Here is a 23,833-nt window from a genome sequence, read left to right as displayed (position 1 = left end):
AAAAGCTACAATTTTGAGCTTCTGCGTTTTACCAACGGACTTTTAGCCATCAATACTCCATCTTTATTTACCTTTTACCAACTTTATCCTTTATCTATGTTATTATATTATTTATGGAATTCTTATTATTTTTGTTTATATGAACTCTTTTTTTATTATTTATTATTTTTATTTTTATTAATTATTTATTTGATATTATACACTTTTATAATTGTAATTTTTTGTGTTATTTTTATTATCTTTTTATAATATGATTTATTAATGCTATTAGGTAAAGTAAATTAAACAAAAAATTAACTGTAAATAATAATAATAATAAATTATAGCATACTAAAAAAGAGTACTAAGAGTATTAAAAATATACTATATAAAAAATTTCATAATTTTTTTTATTTATTTCAATTACTACCAACATAAATATTTAATTTTTTTTATTATTCTTAGTACTCTCTAAAATTTATATTTTGTTAGTTTTAATTAAAAATATATTTTGCCAATTTTTATATATTATTTTTATTTTAGTGTATAAATATTAATTTTATTATAGAATTAATTAATAAGATATATTCAATTATCTAAATTAAAATGATAAGATAACATACAAAAATTATTTAAGTTGGTGTATATTTTAATAATTTTTTATCTAAAAGTGATTTTGAGTAATATAATCTAAACAATATTTATTTTACTATAATTCACTTTGATGTAAAGATTGCCAAACGTAAATCACTTTAACACAATGAAATTAAATGTTTTTGAAGAAAAAATTAATTTTATGACGTTTTGATCAACTGCAAGCATTGATGGAGGGGGATTTATGGGGAGTTAGGATTGGGATAGAGGTAAAGACCGGATTATGTGTTTAATAGCATTAAAAACGGCACGTTTTAATACTTAATTTAAAATTTAAAATTTTATAAATCAAATGTGTGCCACTTAAGTTCCCTTTTCAGTATCCATGTTCTTTCATAAAACACTCCTCCTTGTAATCCCAAGCAACACCAGTTGCTGCTGACGGAATTGACTCCAAGATCTTCTACCCAGCGAAAACGCCGACCAAGGTAAACCCCTATGCTAAATCTTCTCCTTTTAACGATCAATAATTATGACCATCTTCAAGCAATGTCCAGTAAATAAAATTTTAATGGTAGTAAAATCAATAAAAACAACTTAACAGTGTTGAAAGGAACTAGTGAAGGATATTAGTTTCGCATTTGTTCATATGAAAAAGAATTTTTGTATTTAGGTTTGCTTAAGATTGTTCTGTTAAAGATTCAAATTTTCACGACATTGACATACTTCACAAAAAGGAAGTTGCACTGTTTTTGGAAAAATTGAAGCACTTGCTTTCCAACAACAAAAAGATGCATGTCTATAGATTCTGAACCGTAAGTGTCACTTGTATGAGTTTTTTATCATGAAGTCTGATTTTATTTGATTGTGGCCGTGAACTCTGTTTTGCAGTTGCCGTACATGACGTCTTCCAGGGACAAGGGTAAGAGAAAGCTACATATCGATCAGGGTAGCACGAATAACTACAAGTTGAGGTTTCTGAAGCCAGTAGTTTTAGGAAGTATGAAACTCAATTATATGTTAGTTGTTTGTTGAACAATTATATTTGCTTTTTGGTATGTCATGTATTTTGAAAACAAATTTGGATATTAACTGAATCAGATTTGCATTCGCCGATGATGTAATTTGTCGTACGGTTATAGTTGGCATTGTGAACCATAACTAGGTGAAAAACTTTTTTTGTTAAGATCAAATGGCAGAAGAGACTTTTTTTTTTAAAAAAAATTGCCAGAATGGGTTTATTCCTTTGGGAAACAAATAGTTTTTTTTGTTGGCCTTTAATATACGGTCAACATTTTTTTAAACTACAATTTATATACCATTCTTCGTTGGAGAACTATTTTTTTTTATTTTGGAATTTGGAAACATGAGAATTTTTTTTTCGTAATTGCACATACTTTAAAAAAAAAATCCGGCCCAATCAATGAGAAAGACAACCTTACGCATGTTTTTGTTAATGTATCTTTTCTATTAATGATTCAATATTTGGTAGTTTATTGTAGTTGGGCTTAGATATACTCAGGGTTGAATGTCCGATGTGGTGTGGGTTTTTTTTTTTTTTTTCTTAGCCCAGGAAATGTGAATAAAAAAAAAGGGGTGACTCTAGAAGGATCCACACACCAGAAAATTTTGAAGGAAGTCATTTGTCATCAGAAGGAGGAAACCAGCTATATTCGAAGGAAACCTTAAGCATGTCATCAGAGGCAGATCCATATTAATTAACAAAGTCAGTCGCTTGATAATTTTACATAATCTTCCTAAGTCGTCTGCCCTATCATGTTAGTGGTGGTGAGTACCTTTAGGGCGTTAAGATTCATCTCTTCATTGTAAGTACTCATTCCTATCCTCTTGGATTAGGATGATTGACTTTATACATTATTGATTATAAGGAACTGTGTCCTTCTCATTTGCTATATTTTTTTTCCGATTTGAAATCAGATGGACAGAGGTTGAAACATAGGTAACACCACAGACTAGGATGTGGCCACCGGGAAAGGAAATTGATGAAAATCCTAATACCCAATCGCAACATGGTTAGTAGCAGTGTGGTGGATCCCTATTTATTGGGTACGTGAACATATGTTATTTTTGCTTCATTGATTGTGAATTTCTGTCCTTTTGATTTTTTCGTTTTGTTGTTTCTGCAACCAGGTTGGTACATAGGTAAAAGATCAGGCCTCCGACTATCCGGAAACACAAACAGAAAAGGTGCATGCGAACAATAGTGACGATAATGGTGAATAACCTTTGCTGGTGCACGAAGGATGTATGGAGGCCCCATACACTCACACTGGAACACATGTAAGCTTAACAACCAGTTATTCTACAGTGTGATGTATTAACTGTGTTGATGAACTTGTTTGTTGGACGGTCGAATTCTGACTATTATTGCGTGTCTACATATGTTGGTTTCGTACAGGCTGATGTTGGATTATACGGGATCACTGGAGCCTTAATAAATGATGTTAAATGACCATCTTCCTTGCTTCGGGTTGGATAAATTAGCTATCTGTAAACAGTGCCTGGAGCCGTATTCCTTCCGCCTAATCTTGTTGAATCGGTACGTACTATTGTACTTAGCCTTGTGTATGCCGTTAGAAAATAAGCTGTTCAAATTTTGTCCGGAGAAAACCGAATAAATGGGGTTTTGTTTTATTTTCTTGTGGGTCATTTCGAAGATTAATGTACTGGGTGTTGTCCTCTACAACAATAATAATTATGTAGATATTGGAGCATACTCTTAAATTCGATTTCCTTGGAATTACCAAACGGAAATGAAATAAACGACAAAGAGAGTAAGAAAGAAGAGGTTAGCGTTTGGTTGAATGAAGGTTTGGTATAGAGTTCTCGAGTTACAGGGATTATAGTTTGTGTATTTTGTGGTATGTACGTGTTACGGTAAATCCTAGTTTAAATTCGTTGTGATCCATTAGGGTGACTCAGAGGTCGATTATTCGAGTTTGAGAACTTTCCATCACGATCACTGCTGTGTGGGAAATGATTTTCCGATTCGGACGGTTGCGATCGTTATGAAAATTTCTCAAACTTGAATAATCGATCTCTGAGGTACTCGAACGAATCACCATGAATATGAATTTGGATTAACTGTTACACTTAAAAACCACAAAATATCCATGCTTTAATCCTAGAAACTCATGAATTCTGTGCCAACCTTCGTTCAGCCAAACACTGATATTTTCTTTCATGCTCCATTTTATTTTATTATTTCTGGTTTGTAGTTCCAACGATATTGGATTTAACAGTTGTCTATGACCTTCGATACAAATTACAAACTAGCAACTGATTTTGTTATACTGGTAGAAGCTTAATATTAATTAACACAGAATGTCATATTAGAAATTATTCTAACACATTCTGAACTACATGTATGAGGATGAGCCGGAGATGGGGGTATGTGTTCTGTATGTCACATTGATGCGGCGACGCCCTCTCACAAATCGGTTAGTAACGGAATAGATAAATTTTATGTATATAGTTCATAGCCAAATGAATAATTATTGGGTTTTCAAAATCGATAAAAAAACTTGTAAGCTAAATGCATTTTCAATCGTCTTATATGGGATAAACGTAACATGGGGAAGGAGGGAGATGGTAGTGCTTTGTTGTGTGAATGCTGGTCCAGATTTGTGTAGTTATTGGAATTAAAGCTTGGGTATTTTGTGGTTTTAGAATATGAAGGAGAATCTAGATTTAGGATCTTAATGAGGCGTTCGAGTGAATCGGAGATTGAATATTCGAGTTTGACCAATTTCCATGGTGACGATCATTACCATGTGGGAAATAATTTTCCGATCCATATGGGATGAGCATTATGGAAACTTCTCAAACTTGAGTATTCTATCTCCGAGGCACTCAAACGGATCACCAAGAACTTAAATCTAGCTTCTCCTTTGTATTCTAGAATCACAAAAAACACTTGCTTTTATTCGAATAACTCTACAAGTCCGTTTCGAAGTGCATTCAACCAAATACTATCATCTTCTTTCTTGCTAAATTTTACATTCAAAGCATCCCATACATTCATTCCATCCCCACTGGAACTTTCAAGGCCATAGGTTTTGATAGCCCTTTCCAGTTTCTATTTAAGACAATACAATGAGAGAGAATGAAGTGGGTAAAATCGACGCGAAACAATTAATAACACTAGCTTGTTGTTGTTGTGTCCCTATCAATTGACTATTAATATGGTGCTTGTATAATTCCTTAATGAGCTTCATATGCTTAATATAAATTATACCACTAGGTTGTTGTTGTACTGTCCTTGTAAAAATACTATTTCTGATACTTCTGTAACTGCTTAATGAGATTCGTATGCTTAATATAAATTGATCACAAATTTTTTTTTACAAGAGGCGACTGTGGGTTTTGGGTGACAACATGGGTGAGTTGCATGTTCAAATGACTGCATGAATTAAGTAATTATAATGTTGCAGTCTTTGCTTTCTTGAAATGTCTTCACATATACTTTTGTTACAGTGATTGTTTATGAATTTTTAATATCAGGTAATAATAGTCTACAATGTTACGGATGCCAGATGAAAATATTTTGAAAACGTTCAGGCAGAAATCCTAAGAAGCAAAACCCTGCCTATCAAAGTCATGCTGTAGTCAAATAGCTGAAAATATAGAAAGATTCGCTAATGTTAAACTTAAAGGAAATGTCCGCATGGTTTCAAACTTTTATTGTTCCTAATGTTATCTTCTGTCAGTATCTAAGATTAGCATCTTCAAAATTTTATTGTTCCTAATAATCGAAAGTATGATATGCACAAATATAAATGTGTTTGTGTTTATGTTTTTTGCTTTATATATAACAGATTCATGACACATAACGAATCTCCTAAAATGGTACAAGAAACACTCGCTATATTTGAAACTGTTTTCATATACAGGGCGCCACTTCCCCTAAAAAAAATTTCCGACGAATATAGGAAATCCATAATAACAAAATAGATTCACAACCTGAAAGTAACACAACATAGGTACAATCATCGATGAACAATCCAACCCTGGAGCATACGACCCATTCAATCTAACAATTTGGTTGGTAAATCAAATGCACTATGTATGAAAAAAAATCCATTAACACAACTCTAATTTATCAACTATATTGCATAATCACAATTGTAGAAAGTCCTTACACCAAATGCAACCACAATTAACTGCAACTAAAATACAGCAATGTAAGCAAAACACATACATATTATTGAACATGATTATCATCCTAATGCACTAAGTAGAGAAAAAAATCAATTAACACAACTCTAATTGATCAACTGTATTGCATAATCACAATGGTAGCAACTCCTTACCCAAAATTCAACCAAAATTAACTGCAACTAGAATACAGCAATGTAAGCAAAAGACGTACATATTGTTGAACATAATTATCATCCTAATGAACATATTCACAATTAACGTAAATAACAACAAATTAAAACTCCTTAATACCAAGTAATGGCAAATACATTGCGGTCAGTAAATCAGGATAAATCATGCTTATAGAACCAAATATTTGCATTGCACTAAATTCAGAAGACTAATTCTTCCTATTGGTCAAAGTGTCCTATGCATCGACGCGAACAATGCCATGTACGATCCTTGTTTGTTGCCACAAGGCATTGACGATGGTAACGGATCTCGGACATCGATCTGCACATGTGGTGTGTCACATTTCTCATCCATGACATCATTAACGCATTCATAGTTTGTGAATGAATGTCCCTTGTCCTGCTGTGACTCCTTCACCTGGTTATGACATCATAATCCCCAATAAGAAACCATAATCATGCATAAAAGCGTAATGGTCATTCATCGCAAAGTGGTTAACAAGAGTTTTACGCATTGCACCTGTGTTAACAAATAGAGATTTTTGTTGAAAAATCCATTCATGGACGCGATGTCAATGGATTCACTGCTTTCATGGAGGCTCCGCTGTTTTATAAATTTTTTTTTTAAACAAGAAGAGGGAGATCTTCATTAATTTCCCAGTTCATGTCACGGAAATTAGAGGTTTACATTCACAAAAATTACCTCATCAAAAGTGTTGTCTTTACCCTTTCGGTTCCTCATACTCGTCGCCGTAAACTTCCTTGTTCCACCCTTTTTAAAAGGCTGCGCAAAGATAGGAACATTCACATAGTTTAATGGTTTTTAAAGGGACACCCACCGAAGAAAATTTTCACAGCATGAACGTAGTTAGAATAAACAAATCGTACCCTGGTCTTAGGTCCTAAGTGGTGTTCGGACTTAACTGAGAACGACCTCGAAGAATTAGCAAACCTTTCTGGACTAAAACTTGAGTCCTTGGCTGATGCATTGCCGTCTGATCGATCGCGAGAGTTACCTTCCACAATATGCTGCATCAGATCTGGACAACGCTTGTAGTAATGACCGTACTTGTGGCAATTAGAGCATGCACTCTTCTTCCTCCAAGAAGACCTCTTGGAAGGGGCTCCTTTGCTTTTGACAACAAAGAGATCGTTGATGCCTTCCATGTTAACATTAGGAGTTGAGTTGCCTTGTTTGCGTGACTACAGGCGGATAACTAAATTGACAAGTTCAGACTGGACTTCATCAAAGTCTGCAAGATCCTTGCAAGCAATATCACACAACTTGTTGCAATTCGATGCCAATGCACCAACTCAAAAATTTAAGACCCTTTCGACGTCATCATTCACAGGCATTTCTGTGCTAATAAATTCGTTCTTTGCATTCTTTGTCCACCTTTTATAGATCAACGAATCTGGAAACTCAAGTATGTTTTCGAACTTCATGGCACAGAAGACATGACTATAGGAAATACCACGTGATTCAAACAGCTTGCACGAGCACGAGAACAGATTCTTACCTCTATCGACTTCCACCCGTCGATCTTTGGCCAGGTCTCCGAGAGCAGTCACACTGAACTTGACCTTGTCCAAGGTTGTGCTTAGTACCTTGATATTCAAAACCCCTACCCTCTGAATCTCATTACGAATTTTCTTAAAAATGTTTCGAGTGAAATAACATGATGCAGATCTTTCATATACCTCCAACGAGGTAATCATCACTGGCTCTGAGCACTGAGACTTAAAGTCAGCGATTAATTCGTTGTTTCTATACTCCTTTAAGGCCCTATCCAGGTTATGCATGAAGTCAATGAGGGTGTTCTTGCGATTAACATAAAATCTTATGAGAGAATTTATACCTTCGCATTGTGATGTCGTCCTTATGTAACCGAAAAACTTATCCCGGAGGAAACAATGGGACCACATCGAACGAGTTTCGTACGTCTTTTCCATCCAGGTACTCCCAACAAGGTTGTGCTTATCTAAAATGGCTGCCCATCTCCGATCAAAGTCTCTGTGGTCGTTGTTGTCGCATATAAGACCCTTAAAATCACACAGGAAATTAGGATTCTTTATATTTTCACATGCATTTCTCTGCAGATGCCATCCACATAACCGATGGGTCGCATCAGGAAGAACATTCTTGATTGCATCTCGCATGGCAAGGTCTCCGTCAGTTATTACTGCTTTAGGACTTTTTCCACCCATCGCTTCAACAAAGATTTCCAACAACCACTTATACGTCTCTGTGGTTTCGTCGGATAGTAGGCCGGAGCCGAAGATAACAGTCTGCCCGTGATGATTGCATCCGGAGAAAATAACCAAAGGCTTGTTGTATTTATTCTTCTTGTAGGTTGAATCAAAAGCAACAATATCTCCAAAGCAGTGATAGTCGATAATTGACTGCCCATCTGCCCAAAAAATATGCTCGAGCCTTTCGTCACTAGTGAACATATACTTTCCAAAGAACAGCGGATCATTGTTTGACTTGCCAATCAAATAGTTTATTGCCGCATTGGCATCCCCGTTTTTAACCTTTGACCGACGATAACGATCAATGTGATTGTACAAATCTTTGCGTATGAAGCCAGCATGACGATATCCACCCTTCTGGAACGCAATATACCCCATAATATGGCAGGTCTTGACACCAAAATTATGAAGATTTTCCACTTGGATTTTATCAATGACAGTGAGACGACGATTGGCCGGAACTAGATGCGCAAATTGCGGTGGCGTCAGATCATGGTTGTGAGATTCCACAAAAAATGATACCTTCCATCTACCGCAGCCATAGTCAAGCTTTACCCTAAGCCGAGCTGGACACTTGGTTCGCGTTAGTGACTTTGCCTCCCTTGATCTATCATCCAGATCAAGATACCTCATATTCCTCCAGCCTTCTTTATTGCAAACAAGTTGCCTACTAATGATTGTACCTTGATTATCCCTAACCACGTCGTCCTTCCTCATTACAAATCCATGCCAACAAGAATATGCGTTATAAAATTGGCAGGCCTCATCCTCTGTCCTAAACTCCAGGTTCCAAATATCCTCCACCATTAAATCTGCTATTCTTTTTACACCACAAATTTCTTCACTCTTGCTAGTAGAATCCAATGAATCCACATCGTCGTCTTCAGCAGCATCTTCTGCAATCGGTTGATAATCGTAATCATCACCCAAATCATTATCAGAATCATTCTTCACATCATCCTCGTTTATGGACATAATTTAACCCCTGCCATAATTTTACCGAAAAATGTCAATAAACAGAGCCAATGGCAGCAACTACGGGAAGCTAAACTAAGCTGCATGTAAAATTAAATGAACAAAAACCAATTAAACTAATCCAATTATTTTCGACCCCAGTATAAGGTTTTAATTTCAATTCCCCAAACCTATCCACAACATAGAACTGGATAATGTTACTTAATTTTCAAATTCCAGAATAGCAACCCAATACCCTAAACAGAGAACCGTTTAAAAGGCATAGACTATCATCCAAATTAAACTAATCTGGATAACAAAAAAAAGTTAATCGGACATACCTTGATGACAACCAAAGGTTAATCTTGAACGGATAAAAAATGCACTCTCGGAGGGAGGTGACCTTACCTAATCCGACGCACGTAATTCGAAGGCAGTCGAAAAATGAATGTTGGTAAACCAGCTTCCAACAGCCACAGTTTCGGGTCAAGCAGAAGTTCAACTACAAATTTTTCTACCGGAGCCACATCAGTTTAGCGTTCGCCCTCTCCTCAGTTGACGTCAACGCCTATCTGACGGAACCAGAGCACCAATTCCAGAACCTGTTACTCGAGGGAGATCATTCTTGCTAAATGGACACTGGGTATAGAACAAAGGCAAAAAAATCAAACAGGGTTGGGTAGTGAGTTCTGGGATAACAAATTTCACGGTTGGGTAATGGGTATACAACGAAAGCGAAAAAACCAGTGGGTAGTGGTTCTATGCATTTTCCAAGTTCTGAGACATGCATGTTGAATTTCAGGAAGAGATGGAGGGTATTTTTTAAAATAAAAAATAAGTTAGAGATTATAAATTATAATTGTAAATGTTCCCCAATACACTATACAGTATGTGTATACAATAATTAATGTAGTATTTGTTATGGTATATGTTCATTAAAGGCTTTTGCTATAACCAATTAATGCATTAATGAGAGGTTGAAAATTTTTTTTATCAATGGCTGAGATGATGACACATATGCAAGGGTAATTTACCCATAAATTTGGCATGGGTTTGGAAGAAATTACCTAAAATAAATGGTAAGAGATCACACTTTATTCTCTAAAGTGAAATTCAAACTTTAGAAAATTCAAATAAAAAATATTATAGTGTGCTTATATTTTGGTAACTAGGATTGGGTCTATAATTTTTCTCACTACAAGCAAACCAAGGCGAAAATCAGAAGAAAAATTCCTCCAAACGACATTGGACTTCAACTTGGCACCATATTGTGAAACAGTAACGCTATGGAGATAAAAATCTAAAATTATTTTATTTAATTTAATATTTATAATTTTATATATATAATATTTAAAATTATTTATTTATTATATTTAATATTATATATTTATTTTAGGGGTAATTAATAAATATAATAAAAATAATAATATAAAAGAGTTAATTACCAATTTAATATCCAAAAGATTAAGCGCTGACAAAAAATATTTTAAAATATATTATCGATAAAAATTTTTTGAATAATTTTTAGTCTGTTTGAAAATTTTTAATAGTATAAAATTGAATTAAATTCTAGTATTTATAATGAATTATTAAAATTATAAAATTGAATTGAATTCTAGTGTTTAAAATGTTTATAAAATAAATTAAAGTTTTATAATAAACAATTTTATCTTTTATTAATATAACATCATATTTAAATAATAAATATATTTATTTATTAAATTATATAAAATAATAAAATTATACTTTTAACTAAAATCTTTTCAACTAAAATTTATTTACCTCTTTTAAAAAAACAAAAATTAGATTAACCTAAAATATTAAATTTAAAAAATATTATTATTAATTAAAACAATTAAATAACTCTTTATGGTTGATTTCAATGACAAACTATTAACAAAAAATAAACATGAACTATCGAAAATTAACTTGTTAATTAGTTTAATGACATAATAAATAAAAAATTAGTTATCAACGATCAATTATAGCAACTAATTCATGTTATTAAAATAGAATAAAATTGTGCTACTTTTTGCTAGTATCATAACTTTACTTAAAATGTTTAGACGTATTAGTAAATGTTTTGTATCATAAATCTAAGTTAAACACATAAAATCTATACATGTGGATAATTTTTTTGGATCTACATAGTAGACTTTTTAAAAAAAAGATATATATTATATTAAGTGAGTTGAAGAAAAAAAAAAAGGTGGTGAGAGAAGAACAATGTGTATTAAAATGTGGAAGGCATAGAGAGAAAATGAATGAAAAAAAATTAAAAAAAAATAATTAGATTATAAAAACATTTTAGACATTTTAAATTTTAAGTAAAATTTTAATGGAGTAGAATTCTAAATTGACCTTATTTAAATTAGAATTAATTTAAAAAAAATTAAATTAAATTCTATCTATACTAATTTAATTATTTTTTGTTTCAAACACTGAAATTAAATTTTAAGAAGTTTCCAAACACCCTTACAAAAGTGACCAACTGCTCCATTTTTGTTAATGGAAAAGGCTAAAGTAACAAACGGAATGATAATATATACAAATATGAAATTATATTAAATTTTATATAATTCTAAAATTATTTTTTAATTATTTTTTATAATTTAAACAAAACATTAAACCATATCATTGTTAGTCTAGATTTTTTTTCTTCTTCATTCTCAAATCCTCTTCTTATCTTTCTTTTGTTCTCTCTGTGGTGATGACAGCAACTCAAATGACAGCAAAATCATCATCATTCCTAATTCTTTTTGTGCTCTCTACTTTTTAATGTTTTCATCGTCGGCGAATTCTTTCTTCCTTTTTTTCAATAAATTCTCTTTCATTTTTTCTCTAATTTTTCTTCTCTTCTATTTTCTCAACTATTTCACCACTACATGTTTTTTTTTCTTTTCTTCTTAGCATCCCATTCTTTTATTCTCTCTATCTCTTCTTCTCTATATTTAGATTTATTTTTTATTTTTATTTTTTAAATTGTATATTGTTATTGTTGAATTGTGTGAATATTATTATTGTTAATGATGAATTGTTATTGTAATTGAATGATGTGAGTGACCGATTATTGAGGAGAGTACTTAGAGCGAGGTGACAAAGAAAAAAATTGAGAAAAATAAGAAAGAAATAAAGAGAGGTAAAGGTAATTAGGGGATGGAATTAGTAGTGGATGGTGTGGAAAGTGGTGGTATTAGAGCAAAAGAAGACATGGACGGAACTCACGGAAGATGGTAATTTAGTATCACGTTATGTGCTTTGTTAATGAGTTTATCTAAAAATAACCAGACGTTAATGAGTTTTAATAAAAATAACCAGACGTTAAAAAGTTATTTTTATTAAAATTTAAAATATTTTTAAGAGTTATTTTGTCATTAATATTTTATTAAGATTTTTTTTTGTTAGTATTTAAAAAATTTAAATACTAATTTAATAGTTATCTCGAATATAAAATAACTTAATCTTAAACTGATTTGAATTAATTTTTATTGTCTCTATGCAAGTCTTATGCAGTATTTTATGATTTGAATTAAAACATGCTTATTTATTGATTTAGCAGTTAATATATGCATAAGATTAAGATACGAGACAAGTTCCAAAATTCAACGGCATTGTAGTATTTACTATTTAGTATAGCCTTTCAGGTTTTAATTTACAATAAGGTAATACTAAAAAAATAAAAAAATACGGTTAAAATTTGTCTTATTTAATATTAATAAATATTAAATAAAAAAATTACTAAAAATATCCATAAAATTTATAAACGTTGATAAAAATATTCATAAACTAAGAAAATTAATATTATACTCAGGAAAGATGGATTTCGTATGACAAAAATATTTAAATATTAATTTTTATTGAATTTTTAATAAAATTCTTAAACTATTCTCATCCTCAATTTCAACTCACTTTTTTAATCCTCCATATTTTAACCTCCACCTTTAAAACTTTTGTCATAGAGTCGAGAACTACTACAACAATCGAGGCCGAAATCAATGATGGTGGTGGTGACGGTGAAGACTTCGACCAATTGTTCTCCGAAGATGCCATGTCGATCGGTAGTTTTGGAGCAACACAAGAGGGGATTCTTGTCACCATTACAGCCAGTAATGACGGTCCTGAATCAAGTACGATTGTGAATGATGCTCCATGGATGTTTATCGTATTAGCAAATACTATGGATCGACAAATAGTAATATCAGTAAAGTTTGGAAATGGTGCAAAATATGATGGTGAGTCTCTTTACGAATCAAAACTATTCAAGAATGATTACAATTTTTGGAGTTCAATATTACTCCTGGTTCATCTTGATAGAACACCATGTAACAAAGGTCTATTAGAGAGTATGAAAGTGAAAGGGAAGATCATGGTGTGTGTTACCGAGAAGAACACAACGAACTGATGAAGTATAAACAAGTAGAAGCTATAAAATTCTCACCACCATCATTGATTTCGGTCTCATATATTGTAGTAGTTTTGGACTTCATAGCAAAGTTTTCAAAATTGCAGGTTGAGTTATGAAGGTTTGAAAAGTAAACTGAAGTTGAAGGTGGAGCTAGTTTGAAAATTTTATTAAAAAGTCAATACAAAATTAAGGTTTAAATACTTTTGTCGTACGGAACTCGGCTTCCATAAGTATAACGTTAATTTTTTTAGTTTATGAGTACTTTCTCAGCATTCATAAACTTTATGGGTATTTTTGATAATTTTTTCAAAATATTTTTGTTTACGATATATGCTAATAAACATTCAGGTAATTAATATGCAAGAGATGAACTCAAGATCCAAAGTCTCTACAAGAATTATTTTGCATCAATAACAAAAGAGATTCTAATGTATATTCTTACCATTATGTCATCATTTTGGTCTTATAAATAATAGTTCTTACCTCCCTCCTACACAGAGGCATATTGAAGCTCTGTTCATGGAGGAGACCAAATCGGACATCTTGAAACGACCTTGAAAGACCCATCTCATCGTCTTCGTCACTTACCTAGCCGGAGCTTGCTGCATAGAGGAGCTCCCCGTCGTCTTCTTCGCTGGCCTTGTCGGAACCTATTGTACAAAGAAGTTTGTCGTGGTCATCATCGTTGGCTTTGTCGGAGTTCGCCACGCCGTGCAGAGGACGTCATTCGCAGCAATAAGGTGGCTTAATTCATGGCTATGGACTATAGAGTCTATTCAAACTTCAAAGTAATGGCAACCAGAGAAAACACATGACTAGTGCTACATCCAATTTAGGGAGTGGGTGGGATGGTTCTTAGAGTCGGATTTGAGTTGTTGGGAATAGCCCAAGTCAAAAAAAAAAAAGCCTTAGCTTTTGCTTATTAAATTTTTTTTTTTTGTGACTTGCATATTAATTTTGTAATAGTTATTACCTGTGTCCTAGATACTTCCATATCTACCAACCACACTTAAATTTCCTTAATTTTTCGTGTTTCATCTTATGAATGTTCCTCTTTGTTCCCCCCATCCCCCACCTTTATACCAAAATTTGAATTTGTATGAGTTGTTTGCTGGATGTTAGCGAAAGATAATGAACACATCTAGGAAGAACACAATCTCAAATCCGGTAAGAATGTAAATTTGATTTCCCCAGTTAATATGAGAATCATTTTAATACGGTAATTTGTTAATATCCAAAGAGCCTAGAAGTATTTGTTTAAAAAAGAAGTGCCTAATTCATTCTGATATAAGATGGAGAAGGTCGAATTTAACAAAATTTCTATATAAAAAATATTAAAATAAATATAAAAGCAACTAATGGATTGGACGGATTGGAGGTTCAAAATCAAAATCATTGAGGATGCATGGTACATATGAAGTTCATTGCTCTTTTCACGCCACTTCAAGCCTAAAACTCAGTGCTTGAAAACCTAAAATCTGCCCACAGCAATTGTGGGCCGAAATTAACTGGATTAATAAGGAATTCCAAACCTGTGGTCCATTGATGGGGTTGCCTAACTAAAAATGATGGATGGACAAAAAAAGAGCTGTCAAATGTCCAGTTATAGCTAAATCCTTTATTGTGAGATAAGCTCTCCTACACAACCCTAATACTATAAGTGTGCAAACGGTATAGATCAAGCTAGCAAAAAATCTCTTGACCAAAAACACAAAGACGCTAGTAACAGAAACATTGGCGTATAATAAAGTCACCATAGTTAACTATAGAAACTCCCGTCATGGACCAGAAAAAACCCAAGAGTGCCACTCTACCTTGTCAAGTGTCTCACTACCGCTATGCTTCTGCATCATAACATAAATCAAGCAAGACAAATAAATAAATCAAAATTAAAAATTATTGCATTTTTCTAACTTGATTCTTTTTTCTCCCAATTGCATCAAATAATACCAATTAAGTTGTTATGTGTCAGTTAAGGGGGTTTAACATTATCTGTCAAAAACAAAATGATTTAGTTTCTTGTATGATTTTCATCAATCTTTCATCAACAGAAAGCAATTGAAAATGAAGACATGGGAAACTATATATCATTGTTAGGTTTAACTAATTTTGCCAATCTTAAGCCTCAATATTCGCTAAAAATCAATATTGAAAAATGTATTTATCATGCTAGAAGAATAAAACATCATATCATATATCATGTATTGGAATTTTACCTTGAAGAGATCACTTTGACACGTCGACTCTTCTACTTTGATCCTTCTTCAAAGCATAAAACTTCCTAAACTTACCCAACACCTTCCTGACAATCTTCCCATACTTTCTGTCACCGCCATGCCCCTTGTTCTTCGACGAACCACCATTTTTATCACTGTTCTCTAATTCCAAAAGCTCCGAACACAACGAAGAACCATTCAGTTGAAACGCCACAACCATCCGAAGATACAACTTCCCCATCGATGCCTTGAATTCCTCCGAGACCTTCACACGCGACCGATGGGAAGAGCCATCGTTCTCCCCAACGTCGCTCACACCGTACCACCCAACCCTCACGCGCCCATTCACGTACTCATGGCACGCCCTCAGAATCTGACACGCGCGGTCACGAAAGTGCGCGTGAACGAATTCCTCGAAGTTCCGCGGAGGTCGTTGGAGCCAAAACAGCATGGTCCTACAGCTAAGTAAGAAAACGGAATAGTTATAAGAACGCGCCTGCTTCTCAAAGAAGGCGCGTCCGAAGATTTCGGATCCGGCCTCGTTGAAAAACGGCTTGTCGTTTAGGACGAGGCCTTGGAGAGAAACGAGGAGCTGCAAAACGGTTGAACCGCATGGGTCCCACTTCTCGCTCTTTTTACCGATCCAGGTGTTGATGAGGCTGAGGCACACTTCGCCGTTATGGTAAAGGTTCGGGTTGAGTTTGAACCCGCAAGAGAGGTAGTGAACCTTGGGAGGTTGGGAAGGGTAATTTGGCGGGAAAGCAATGTCGAAGAAGAAGAGTCCATCGTGGTAGGGTGTACCAGCGGCGCCGACGATTGCTGCCCTCATGAGATCGATGCGGCTCTCGTAGACGCGGACGTAGATGGAGTCGGGCAGGCCGTTGGCGAGGATCTTCCATTCTCGCATTATGTTCTTGTACACTTTGCTGCCCGTGTTTGTAAAACAGTTTCGGGCAGCGTGGTTGGTTGGTTCCGGGTTGCGGTTCTGTTTCTGTTTCTTGGTAGTGTTAGCAGTTGGTTGGGAAAAGTGGTGCTCTGAATGGTCTGAAACGACGTCGAAGCGCTCGAAATTGTTCAGGCCAGCCATTTTGTTGAGGAAAGGATTGTAGTGATTGAGTGGTGTGGGAATGATGATGTGTTTGTGTTAGTGTTTATTCCAAGAAACGGTTACGTTATTGGGAAATGGAGGGGCAACTGGCAGCTGGCAGCAGATGCAAGAGATGAGGGGTTAGTGAGAGTAACTAACTAACTAACGATGAGTTGAATGAGCAAGGAATACGGATCATTATGCATGCCATGGGTTTAGCATTTTTAGTCATGGTAAGAGAGTGAGTTAAACAAGTATAATTATGGTAAACACCGCATGGTCTTCTAACGCCATCACTTTCTTTAATTAGATTCATCATGGGCAATTGGGTATCCCAATCACTTTTCCAGCTTAGAGTTTTATTAATGAAGTTTCATGAAATTAATATTGATTAGCTAACAAATATCTTTGCGGTAAATACGGATCGAGAGTTCGAGACTTTGTAGATCCAAAACTAGACCAACATATATTTTTACGGGGAGAGACACCGTACTAGTGCATTTTCATTTAATTTCCTACAACTTTACCAACATATTGAAGCGATATAATTTGTGTATGTATGTGCTAAGAGTTCTTGTGTTGCTTTCTTCTTCAATCCGGTGTAATTGTCATGGGCTCAAGCTCATGGTCTCTATCCGAGAATTACCGTACGTAAGTGGAGTCATGCAAAATGAATTGAGACAGTTTGGAAATAATGTACAAAGCAAAAAAAACCGTATGTTTTGACACATTTTAGATGGATCCAGTGGTGTAACGCTCAATTAACGGATTAACCATCACCACAATTTTTATATACGGACTTGGTAAACCAAATTTTAACTTGCGGTTTGCATTAGTAGATGACTAGGCCAAGCTAGTTAAGGCATGGCCAATGGTTCATGCAAGCATCAAACCATGAAACTTTTATAGGTTAGGCAGTAATATAAGTTGTAAACTTGGCTAAGTGCTTATGCAAGCTAAACAAGGATCTTTGTCAAAGCATATTACAATTTTTCTTTTTCTTTATATGTTTCGGTGCATTTTTTTTATTTGGTTTAAAAGATCTTTCCGTTGACATTTTTCTATGTAAAGAAGTGAGAGTTGAATAAATAAAAAAAGTTAATTAAACTTAAACGTGATGAAGTAATGGCGATAAAGAATATTAGTCTTTAAATAGTGTTGACGAGACACGTTTTCTATATGAAGCATTTCTCTAATAAAAATGGTGGAATGTGAGCATATTAAAATCATATGACAATTAAGTTAGCATATGTGAATTTTTGGTAGAGCAAAACCTTTCAGTTACAGGGTTCCAAAGAAACCATACCGTAACGTTTTTGGCAAGGTGCTAGACAACTATACAAAATTAGTCTAAATCGAGTTAAAAACTGAAATGGTAGGATAAGGACACATGCATGCATTGCTTTTAAAGAGACTGAGGATAAAATAGTACTTAAATGACAATGTGTGAAGCTAATTAACATTTTTTAGGTAACATATCAATAAATTTATATTAGTTAACATATATAATTTTTTATAATCATTTTTTCATTTAATTTTTTAATTGAATATGTGAGTGTACAGAGGTGATAACTTTAAAACCATTGGCCATTTACCAAAACTTCATGTTAAATTCGATAGTTGTAATACAATGAGAATGACAGCCAAATGGTAAAGATCAGAATCCGATTTTGGAAAAAAATTGAGTTTGTGACACTTGACTCTATACATTTGAATTCTGAATACATAATTAGTATCAGCTCCTTTGGATAAATAATTTAAAGGGTAAAGTATTAAATTGGTTCTACGTTTAGTTCTTAAGGTTTAAAGTGTTTTATTTGAATCCAAAATTTTTTTATTTAGTTTCAATTTAGTCCCACCGTGAGCTCATCAAAGGTAAAAAATTAATGAAATATCCTACAAAACAGTAGTACAAGAATAAGATCCATAATTTGGAGAATAAGTACAAGTTCTAGAGGCACAAAATCAACCGTGGATGCATTAATATATTTATTTATTATTTTTCTTATAATTTAAATGAAATATTTTTTATAAAACTAAGGAAAATGATAAATACATATTTTGATGTATCCACGGTTGATTTTGTACCTCTAGAACTTGTACTTATTCTCCAAATTATCAACCTTGTCTTGTACTACTGTCATGTAGGACATTTCATTAATTATTTAACTTTGACATCACGGTGGGACTACATTAATGCTAAATAAAACTTTTTTTGATTTAAATAGGACACTTTAAACCTTAAGGACCAAAACAGAATTACGCCCAAACGTAGGGGACCAATTTAGTACTTTACCCTAATTTAAATAAATTCTTTTTTCTCTTTTGAAGAAAGAGGATAAGAATATTTATTAATAATAACTTATAAATAAATTATTTTATATTTGTATTTTTAGTTATAAAAATATTTATTTTAAAGTTGTAGTGTTTGAATAAATAATTCAAAAAATATAAATTTTTTTACATAATAAAATGGATATTAAAATAACGATAATAACAAATATTTTTTTTATATTGAATATTAATTTTACATCACCTAACCACTAAGATTATAATCGTTTAAGCAATTGATTATTTATTTGTTCTCTTATTAGTTCTATTTTTTTAGGCAATTGATTCTTTTCACGTAATATCATTAAAAATAAAAATTGGTTCTTCTATTTCACCTTCACCCATAACGATATTTTTCTATGTGGTGAATAGTAATAAAATTTCAATTCACAATAATCTTAATGGCAATGCCAAAAAAATTATTGTGTAGTTAGTATTTGCTGCTTTATTGTGTATAATATGGTAGGTGAAAATAAAAAATAAATGTAAAATATGTGTCAATGTATATTTTGTTGCTTTTTTCTTTTTTTACTCTTATTAGAATTTCCTGCTCTTTTATTGGAGTCAATAATTTGCTATAACTAACTATCAAAATAATAACAAACTATATAAAAATAAAATCACATGTAAAAAAAATAAAATTAAAATTAAAATTTCATACTACACACAATATTAAATACAAATTTAATAATAAAAATAGAGTGGTAAAATAATTATAAAAAAACGCGAAAGAATATATATAGAAGCTTGTGTGTAAATGGTGGTAGATATTTTTTGTTTTGATGAAGTCAATTTTTACGGAACTGATAGAATGACTTATCGAAAAGGATAAGTCATATATTTTTATTTTGTGGTAAATAAAAAAGACTATTTGCTTGTGCTTGTAACTTTTAAAAGATTGGAGTATTTTTGAAAGTATCTAAGATAGAACTTTTTAAAGTTGCCTTGTGTTTTTCAAAATTTAAAAGTTTAATATAACATCATATTGTAACTAATTTTCAAATTTAATACTTACATTTACTTCTATTATAGTATTTTTAAATTTTAAAAACTATTTTACCAAACGCAATTAATGTTACTTGTATTTATTGAAACCTATTTTTGATTTGATTTACCAAATATAAATGTTACAATTTTTAAAAAATTATCTTTTAAAAATTAACTAAGCTTATTTTAAAAAAAATTGTGAATTAACTTTTTAAAAAATTAAATTTTTTTTAAAATAATGCCAAACATAGATATTATAATTTTTCATAATTCAATAATTAAAAAATAAAAAAATAACTTCTGCTACTTTTCAAATGGGTGCTAAATATCATTCCTTCAATTGTTACCCGACCCTAATATATAACATTATAACATCCAATTTATCTGCATCTATCACAGAAATAATGATTAACTACGAAAAGCTGGTCTAATAGATATTGTACTTTAACAACATATTTTAAGATTACTATTTTTTTTCAAGAAAAAATATATTAATATATTTATATATAAAACTTTATAAACATTTTTTTATCATATTCTTCTAGCCTAAACAGTTAAACATTATTGAAAGAAAATAATACAAAAAATTGTCAAGGAAGTTGTTAATCTATTAATTCAAAAATAAATAAATTTTGACTAATTAAAAATATAAAAATATTTTTTATTTTTTAAAATATAAAACATTTAAATTTGTATATATTCTAAACAAAAAATTAAAATATCTAATATTTAAAAATATAAAAATATTTTTAATTAGTCAAAATTTTATTTATCTTGGCATAACAAAATTAAATATCTATTTGTCCATTTTATCAAATAAAAATTAAGAAGCCTAATTAAAGGTCAAACAAGGATTTACTTATCTCCTAACTAACCCTTACAAAAAAAAACTAGAATTGTTTGGAGTCTGTCTTCTTCTTCTTCCATCCCAACGCCGTTTTGATCCTATCCACAGCTTTCATGAAGATCCCACCCTTATTGTTATGCTTCCCAACCTCACCCTTGTTTTCATGCTTCGTCGGATCAATCATTTGCTTCCTTTTGGGTTGCTTGTTAATAATAACTTCTGATTCCAACTCTTTTGGGGTACCTTTCAAATCCGCACCGCATGATTGAAACGTTTGAACCAGCCTAGGGTACAAAATTTCCACCAAACTCTTCTTAAAAGATGCCGAAACTTTCACATTTGACGAAGAACACAAACTGGATGACCTACCATCACCACCTTGGTTCCTGCAGTAATACCCGACCCACACGCGCTCATTGGCGTACTCGCGGCACGCGTCCAAGACAGCCACGGAGCGCGTGCTGAAGTGTTGAAGGACGAAGGCCTCAAAGTGCTCGGGCGGCCTACGAACGAGGTTCATGGCAACTTCCCACGTGAGCTGAAACGCCATCTCGGTGTAGACACGTGACCTGCTCTGAAAGATAGGTCGTCCATACGAAGTCCCAGGCTCATTGAAAAACGGCTGCTCGTTGAGAACGAGTGCTTGGATTGAGAGCAAGACCTGAAGGAGCGTCGAAGCGCGTGGATCCCACTTCTCGGCTGTCCTGCCGTGCCACGTGTTAAGGAGGCTCAAGCAGACCCTGCCGCTGCTGTAGAGGTTCGGGTTTAGACGGTGCCCGAACGAGTGGAAGTATAATTCCGGAGGATAGTTTGGATATTTAGAAGGGAGCTTGATGTCGAAGAAGAAGAGACCATCGTGGTACGGTGTGCCCGCGGCGCCTATAATCACCGCCCTCATTAGGTCAATGCGGTTCTCGTAGACCCGAATGTAGATGGAGTCTGGAAGGTTCTGTTCCAAGATCTTCCACTCTTTCATGGCGCACTTGGAGAGATTGCTGTTGGCGGTGCTGTAACTGCTGGATTCTTTTGATGGTGAGCCAAAGAAATGGTCATCCGGGACTTCCGAAACGATATCGAAGACCTTGAAGATCTGCTCTCTTCCTTTCATGGTGTTAGCTGCCTCCTTCTGCTTGTGATGTGATGAACTCATTCTGTCTAGGGAAACCTTAGCGTCAGGAAATACAAATTCAATTTTGTTAGTCACTCCCTTCTATGTATTTACCATCACTCTAATCTTATATAGAGAGAATTTCTTAAAAATAGAATCTTTTATTTTTGTAACTGGTTTTTTTTTTTGGTGACTATTTTTGTAACTGGTTTAGAACTTTTGTATCAGAGTTGAATTTAAATATTTAGTGTGGGTTTAGATCGGATTGTTTTAGCAAAATAATAATAATAATAATAATTTTTTAATAAAATACTTTTATTAAAATTATTTAGATATATTTTTAAAAAATAGATTTTATTTTATTATAAAATTAAATTATTTATTTTTTAAAAAAACTAATAATATTTTGTTTTTAAAAAATCTATTTAAATATAAAATTATTTTTATTTATAAAAAAATAATAAATATTTTTTAAAAATCATTCCAAATCCGTACATATAGTAACTTTTTTATCGACCATAAATTTAATTCATCCAACATTAAATCATGGATATCAAATATCATACAATTTGAATTAATATATAGTCTTGACTCCTGATAAATAAGTCATTCTTCGATCACAAGCGCTATAAGTTTGGACATGTGGGCCGCAAATCAAGTAACAAATAACATAAAAGGCAAAATCTCAAAACTAACATTGAAGCGAAATTTGGGATTTTTTTTCAGAAATAAAATAAAAAAATAATTTTTTATATATAATTTTTTAATTTTAATTTTTTAAATATGATTTTTTTATTTAAGGCGAATAAATTTTGCTCCCGGCAAACTCTATATTTTTTATACAGTATACCTAATCCGGCGAATTTCACTTTAATTTTTTTTAAATTTAAATTTTAAGTCATTATCTTCATCTTTAAGAGTACATAAAAGAACACAAAAATACCTCGACATTAAGGCTTAGTTTGGTAAAGCTTTTACTTTTCAAAAGTAGCTTATAAAAGCTAACTTTTAAAAGATGGCTTTATAAAAGTTGTAGCATTTATGTTTGGTAAATCAAATTAAAAATAGCTTTCAATAAACACAAGCAACAACAATTGCATTTGGTAAAATAGCTTTTAAAATTTAAAAATACTATAATAGACATAAATGCAAGCATTAAATTTAAAAATTAGTTAACATATGAGATTATATTAGACTTTTAAATTTTAAAAAGCACAAGCCAACTTTGAAAAGCTCCGTGCTTTCAAAAGTTCCGTGCTTTCAAAAGCACCCCTAACTTTTAAAAGCTGCAAGCACAAGCACTTAGGCTTTTTAATTTACTAAACGCAAAATGAGGTGCTTGTACTTTTTAAGTGTGTGTTTGGATTATAGTTTACAAACGGGAATTTGAATAAAATTGATTTTGCAAACTTGATTTTAATAAAAAGTAAGTTTGTGTTAAAGTGATTTATGTTTGGCAATCTTTGCATCAAAATGAATTATAGTAAAATAAATGTTGTTTGGATTATACTACTCAAAATCACTTTTAGATAAAAAATTACTAAAATAGACATCAACTTAAATAATTTTTGTATATTATCTTATCATTTTAATTTAGATAATTGAATAGATCTTATTAATTAATTCTATAATAAAATTAATATTTATACACTAAAATAAAAATAATATATAAAAATTGGTAAAATATATTTTTAATTAAAACTAACAAAATATAAATTTTA

The 23,833-nt window shown here is 32.3% G+C and overlaps 3 protein-coding genes across 3 annotated transcripts; all 3 read right to left on the bottom strand.

Annotated features, from left to right (window-relative positions):
• Positions 1-7,238: 7,238 nt before the first annotated feature.
• Positions 7,239-9,152, bottom strand: LOC112722070 (protein FAR1-RELATED SEQUENCE 5-like). The gene has a single exon (XM_025773048.1). The coding sequence runs from the start codon at positions 9,150-9,152 to the stop codon at positions 7,239-7,241; it is 1,914 nt and encodes a 637-aa protein (XP_025628833.1).
• Positions 9,153-14,908: 5,756 nt separating this feature from the next.
• LOC112723178 (putative ubiquitin-conjugating enzyme E2 39) lies at positions 14,909-17,018 on the bottom strand. The gene is made up of 2 exons (XM_025774437.3): positions 15,753-17,018; positions 14,909-15,380 (listed from the first exon to the last, which is right to left on the bottom strand). The coding sequence occupies exon 1, from the start codon at positions 16,837-16,839 to the stop codon at positions 15,763-15,765; it is 1,077 nt and encodes a 358-aa protein (XP_025630222.1). The 5' UTR covers positions 16,840-17,018; the 3' UTR covers positions 14,909-15,380; positions 15,753-15,762.
• A 3,913-nt stretch (positions 17,019-20,931) lies between these two features.
• LOC112723177 (putative ubiquitin-conjugating enzyme E2 38) lies at positions 20,932-22,258 on the bottom strand. The gene has a single exon (XM_025774436.3). It carries the CDS (start codon positions 22,152-22,154, stop codon positions 21,048-21,050), a length of 1,107 nt encoding a protein of 368 aa, XP_025630221.1. The 5' UTR covers positions 22,155-22,258; the 3' UTR covers positions 20,932-21,047.
• Positions 22,259-23,833: the final 1,575 nt, after the last annotated feature.

The sequence above is a fragment of the Arachis hypogaea genome, chromosome 11, assembly GCF_003086295.3.
Source record: "Arachis hypogaea cultivar Tifrunner chromosome 11, arahy.Tifrunner.gnm2.J5K5, whole genome shotgun sequence".
Classification (NCBI taxonomy): domain Eukaryota; kingdom Viridiplantae; phylum Streptophyta; class Magnoliopsida; order Fabales; family Fabaceae; genus Arachis; species Arachis hypogaea.
The sequence above is the reverse complement of the archived record's forward strand: the minus strand, read 5'-3'. Positions and strand labels throughout refer to the sequence as shown.

What these genes read in the sequence shown, in the direction of transcription:
- LOC112723178 (XM_025774437.3), bottom strand. Translation starts at nt 16,839, where the DNA reads ATGGCTGGCCTGAACAATTTCGAGCGCTTCGACGTCGTTTCAGACCAT.
- LOC112723177 (XM_025774436.3), bottom strand. Translation starts at nt 22,154, where the DNA reads ATGAGTTCATCACATCACAAGCAGAAGGAGGCAGCTAACACCATGAAA.
- LOC112722070 (XM_025773048.1), bottom strand. Translation starts at nt 9,152, where the DNA reads ATGTCCATAAACGAGGATGATGTGAAGAATGATTCTGATAATGATTTG.